Source organism: Liolophura sinensis, chromosome 2, assembly GCF_032854445.1.
Source record: "Liolophura sinensis isolate JHLJ2023 chromosome 2, CUHK_Ljap_v2, whole genome shotgun sequence".
NCBI classification, from domain to species: Eukaryota; Metazoa; Mollusca; class Polyplacophora; order Chitonida; family Chitonidae; genus Liolophura; species Liolophura sinensis.
Window position 1 is genome coordinate 18,613,683 of NC_088296.1, and position 5,906 is coordinate 18,619,588.

The 5,906-nt window shown below is 41.0% G+C and overlaps 1 protein-coding gene across 1 annotated transcript; it reads right to left on the reverse strand.

Annotated features, from left to right (window-relative positions):
* Window positions 1–2,106: 2,106 nt before the first annotated feature.
* LOC135462558 (zinc finger MYM-type protein 1-like) lies at window positions 2,107–2,739 on the reverse strand. The gene has a single exon (XM_064739784.1). It carries the CDS (start codon window positions 2,737–2,739, stop codon window positions 2,107–2,109), a length of 633 nt encoding a protein of 210 aa, XP_064595854.1.
* Between the last annotated feature and the right edge of the window lie 3,167 nt (window positions 2,740–5,906).

The following is a 5,906-nucleotide window of genomic DNA, read 5'->3' on the forward strand; positions in this document are numbered from 1 at the left end:
CTGAGACCAGACTACGGCAGATGAAAAGGGTGTTCTTGACTGTCAATGAATAAAGTCGATATTCAGCTATTAAGCACAGTCATTGGTTAAGTAGGTCACACACATCACACGTATACCCAACGCCTAACTAAATGGGCTGTTAAAAATGATATATAACTGCAGAGCAGGGCCGGATTTAAGAGGATGTGGGCCCCTGGGCTTGAGCCAATGTGCGGACCCTACTTAATCATGGCTACACACACACACACACACACACACACACACACACACACACACACATACACGCACACACACACACACACACACACACATTGTAAGTCATTCACAAGTGGAATTAAAGGTGTCAATATAAGCGTCAAGTCCGACATTCCTATACCATTCGTAGTCCGTGAAGGGCGTTCTAAGTCGATAATCGCAAGATCCATTTCCACAACAACGTTTAACACTAACTCCCGAAGACAAAGGCATGTAAGAAATTATACAAAACTCAAACTCAGTCTTTGGTTTCAAACTACTTGGTGAAAAGGAAATAAATGTCCAAAACGTGCTTCCCTGCCAGTCAGACAGAACATGGATATAAACAAATATAATGTTCCTGGAAAAAAGAGATCAGACAATACTGAAGGTTTTAAAGTTTAAAAGGAATATCCAAACCAATAACACCAAATCCTTTCAGTAATGAGTCAAAGGGTTATAATGTGGATAAGCCTTATAGGCATTAGTTTGGCATGAACCTTGAAAAGATGCCTACTGGATTTTTTTTGCAGCAAAGTCAATGACAAGATCACTAAAGTCCAGCTTTCTCACTAGAACACTCTCAATAGACATGAGAGTCAAATGGTTCAGTCTTTCCTGTCCCATTGTGGATCTGAGCCTGTTCTTAACTATTCTAAGTTTGGAGAATGATCGTTCACCACTTGCATCCGTGACAGGAAATGTCAGGTAAAGCCAGAATGCAATATCCACATTTGGGAAGATGTCCTACAGGTTCTCCCTAGTGAACTGTAAAGGCAATGGAGCAGATGTGATGCCTTTACCACGAATAAAATCTTTAAACTGGACAATCTCCTCCACAAAGTCCATCTCCAGGTCACCTGAATATTTACTTTGGAGATGAGATGCTTTGTTTCTCAGCTCTGGAACAGTAACATCAGAAAAAATTGTTCAGGAAGCCAAAAGTGTTGTTGAGGTTATCATATGCAGCATACCTGCGATCGATTTCAGAAAGTAGTTTGTCAACAACCACCAAAAACACTGGTGGAGAACTTTTGTCGAGCTGATAACTCAACCTCCGAGGTGGCGCTTTCTCCAAAAAAAGCTTTTTTTTTTTGGTCTTTGAGTGCTAACTCTGTAAACCTGTGAAACTGTTGGAGACAACTCCTTTGCTTGAGACTCAAAACTATCAAACTGATCTCTCAGACTTCCAATGTAGTCCCGCAAGGATCCTACCAAATCCACAGCTTTACACAAGTCCAGTTCCACAGACTGCAAAGCTACATTTGCTTTTTCAAAGCGCTGCAGAATGTAATGCCACAATGTGCACAAAAAGGCTGTTTCAAGCTTGTCCATTTCTTTGTCAAGTGACCTTGATTCATTTCTTGTTGTTGCATTTTGGTTTGTGTCATTAACAATGTTCTTTTTGAATGTTTGCATAGTTAATGCCTATGTGGCATCTGCATGTGCAGCCCATTTAGTGTTAGAAAGAGACTTCAATGTTTCAATGCGCTTGTTTGCATTAGGCTGCAGTCCATCTGTCACCACCTTCCACCTTGCTGTAGACTTAGAGCAGAAGTTAAATAGGTTTTGCACAAACCGGAAAAAAATCAGCTGTCTCAAAACAGCAGTTAATACTATTTACTCCGACCAAATTCAGGGTATGTGCAACACATGGAATCCATTCAACTAGGGGGTTAATTTCTTCTATGCGTTCTTGTAGTCGTTTATATACTTTATACCAGACATGTTGGTAGCATTATCATAGCATTGCCCCCTGCAGTTTACAATGTCAATCCCCATCTCTTCCAAAACCTTGAGTACAGACTCACATAAAGCTTCCCCAGTACGACTTTCAATAGGTAGAAACTTCAGAAAGCGTTCCTGAGAGTGTCATTCAGGTGACACATATCTTAACACAAATGTTAGCTGATCAACATGTGCCACATCTGGCGTGGAGTCAACACTGATGGAGAAGTATTTCGCCATTTTTACTTCACTGACTATTTCTGATAGAACATGATCACCCATCAGCTGAATAAACTCCTCACATGTTTTGGAAGAAAGATATGAGGGTGTCCCTGCACCTGCATTTACATATTTTTCTATGTGAGACTTCAAAAAGGGATCAAACTCGCTGATTAACTCCAGAATACCTAGATAATTCCCATTATCAGTTCGGCCAAAAATGTCACTGGAGCCTCTAAGAGCGAGTCCTCTCTCTGCCAAAAACTTGACAACAGACACAAATCTTCTCAACACTTCAGTCCAATAAGCACACTCCGATTCAAATTGTTTCTGCAGTTCTCTGTCTATCCTTCCGCTGGCTGTTGCAAGTGCAATATACGTCAGCATTGCTTTTCGGTGATGTTCGCTGTTTTCATGCTCTTTCATGCGTTCTGATGGGTGCTTCCAGTCACTGAAACCCGTTTCAAAGCATGAGTGACAATTAGCATCGCTGAAAATGCGACACAGCTCCGGAGGATGGAGAGTAAAGCAGCCACTGTCTTTGGATGTACTCACCATTTGCGAGCTTACGTTTAAAGTGCGATCTGGAGAAGAGCCGAATCTGATGTTTGTACACCCGTTCCGATGCTTGAAAGCTAGCATTCATATTTTGACAGTTCCCTGGTCCTTGCTCAGACCAGTAAGCCCTCAAGGAATCGTCAGTTTTCCCCCAATGCGCAGGATCAGTGCTGTATGGATTATCAATGGTCATGGTTCCATCTGCTGAAGTTCCATCTGGCGACGTTATATCTGGCGAAGTTACATCTGGCGACGTTACATCTGGCGAAGTTACATCTGGCGCCCCTGATTCCGTAGGTGCCAGATCAGCCATCGATTCAGCCACAGTTAAAGGTTCTCGCGGGACCGTAGTGCTAGTGTTAGCAGCAACACTAACGTTTTCAGGAACGGAGAGGAACGATGGTTCTGTTCCATCTCCGCTAAGAGGTTTAAAAAAGCCCATCAGCTTGGGCGTTTTCTTTATCACCTCTTTGCCGCGATCTTCTTTTTCTTTCTTTTCTGCGCTCCACTGTCATATTTTCTGTTGTCCGCCATCGTGAGAAAATATTCACTGATGCTCCTCCTAATGCGTAAGATGCGTCAAACTTGGACAAATAAGAATCAAGTATTCATGATAGAGGTTTGTCAAAGCAAATTAGAACATTTTTCAGTGTCAAAATCCTCTGTGTTAAAATCAAGGCATTCTCACACTATTCATTCACAAAAATATAAAACAACATTCGAGGCCCTTAAAGCGCCGGGGCCCTTGGCTGGAGCCCCGGTAAGCCCCTCCCAAAGTCCGTGCTTGCTGCAGAGTGTTTATGTATTAGTGCTCTCATGTGTGGCAGAAAAAATACTGTGTTGCTATAGATATGCTGTACTGAGAATTCAACTTAATCTGTTGTCTAGAAAATATTTGCGACTGTCGAGAAATAACCTACATATTGCATGGTTTAATAGGCGAGGTTCCACTTCTCATAGTTACGTCATAGTCGATGTCGTGTAACAAGGGAGGTAATTTAGAGCAATTCTGTTGTAAACACGGCTGGGTGGCGACGTCACAAGATCGATCATGTCTAGGCTGCCGATATTCCTGAGGTTAACTGCAGTCTGCAACCGTGTCAGTTTGCTTCACACACTGAGCAGAATGATTGAATAAATGAATGAATGAATGATTATGGCTTAATGCCTCATCGGCAATATCTCAGCCATATCGTGGCGAGAACAAATTAAAAGCACCAGGCGGTGCAGGTTTTCAATATGGTAGCGCAAGCATCAAGCATGAAACAAAAATGTTTAGACATGTTTAAAATCAGATAGGAAGAACCAAAACCGTTAAAATTGGAAAACCATTACATTTTTCAAAATAATTTATCTAGAAAAACTGTATATGTATCTTTTTATGTGTATGCCTTTGTCTCCCTGGATGGATGTTTTAATAATAATTGAAATTTATATCTTATGATAAAGGTCTATGTCCCTCAAATAATTGACGACCACATCGCCAGCTATGCTGTCAAACAAATCATATATAGAGTTGACTGTGTAGAATCTCTGTCCAACATGGACAAAGTCCACAAGGTCAACCAGGATATGTTTGATGCCGTACTGAGCATCACATACAACACACTCTGGGGGCAGAGCCCCCATCAAGAATGAAATTGTGTTAGAAGAGAATGCCCGACACGACACCTCGTTAAAACTACATGGTCTTGACGAGACATTCAACAAGTATAAAAAGTGTAACCAATGACAGGGTGAATAGCATGCAGTTTATTATGGGCCTGCAAATCCCATTTACCCTGCCAAAAGCGACGGATATATATAAGAATGTGCCACCTAATATCAGTACATGCGATTTAAACTTTTGATATGGATTTATTTAGGGCAGATTTTGCCTCCCTGTCCACGACTGGTGTATCCATGGATACCAATATGACTCGGTATTCAACAGAATATAATATCTTTACCTCTTTTAATTAATTTATTTATTTATTTGATTCGTGTTTTACGCCGTACTCAAGAATATTTCACTTATACGACGACGACCGGCATTATGGTGGGAGGAAACAGGACAGAGCCCGGGGGAAACCCACGACCATACGCAGGTTGCTGACCGACCTTCCCACGTACGACCAGAGCTCTTTTAATTAGTTTTCTATGTAATGCTAATATTTCAAATATCAATGGATATTTAAATCTATCATGCCTTATTGCCAAAAGGCGGGAGAGCGAGTCACTGCTTACCATTGCCTTCTGGAAGAAGAAACATATGATAAGGCCAGGAGTATCGCTATGGCCTCGGCAGAGAAGATTGAAGAAGAAGATGGAAAACGAAGAGAAGAGACTCGCTGCTCTATGACAGCCACAGTCGCGACCGTCCCCATCCTTTGACCTGTCAGTGTACATAAATTTATAAACCATATAATTAGCATTCATTTCAGCAAAAACCTTGCTGAATTATAAGATTTATTATATTTACGTAGATCGAATATCAATTTAGGTTGTGGAAGAAGCCAGGGAAGTGACTCTGGAAAAGTCTCCGGAGCTATTTCATCTGGCTTGATGTTAGCTTCCACAATATGGTCCCGTATACGAAGACAGAACGAAGGGATCTTATTGGGATTTTTATTAAATTTATCTACATATGATGGATAAAAAACACAGTCTTAGGCAGGGTTTGTTGGATGAGCTTTAAGCTTTGTAACATAATGAAGGCTCAGTTTAACACGTCGGTTGTATAAAGAAGGCTCATTTGCCTCCACGTATAAACTCTCTACTGGCGAGGTCCTAAAAGCACCTAGGCTGAGCCTCATACCTTGGTGATGAACAAGGTAGAACGTTTTAATATTGCGGAACGGTAAATGATGAACCCGTAGTCTAATTTACACCTCACCAGAGAACGACATAAACTAAGTAAAACTGAGCGGTTAGCACCCCAATCGGTGCTAGACACGACCTTAATAACATCTAGAGCCTTTGTACATCTAACTTTAAGCATTTTTATATGAAGTATAAAAGATGGCTTATTATGAAATATTACACCTACAAATTTTGTTTCACCAACAATTTTAATCTGTTCACCACAAAAATTAAGCAGTGGGTCATGACGAAGTTTCCGTTTATTACAAAAATGCATACAGACGGTTTTAGACGTTGAAAATCTAAAACCGTTTTCAGGTGCGAAA

Coding starts and splice junctions, on each gene's coding strand:
- LOC135462558 (XM_064739784.1), bottom strand. CDS start 2,739: ATGGTGAGTACATCCAAAGACAGTGGCTGCTTTACTCTCCATCCTCCG.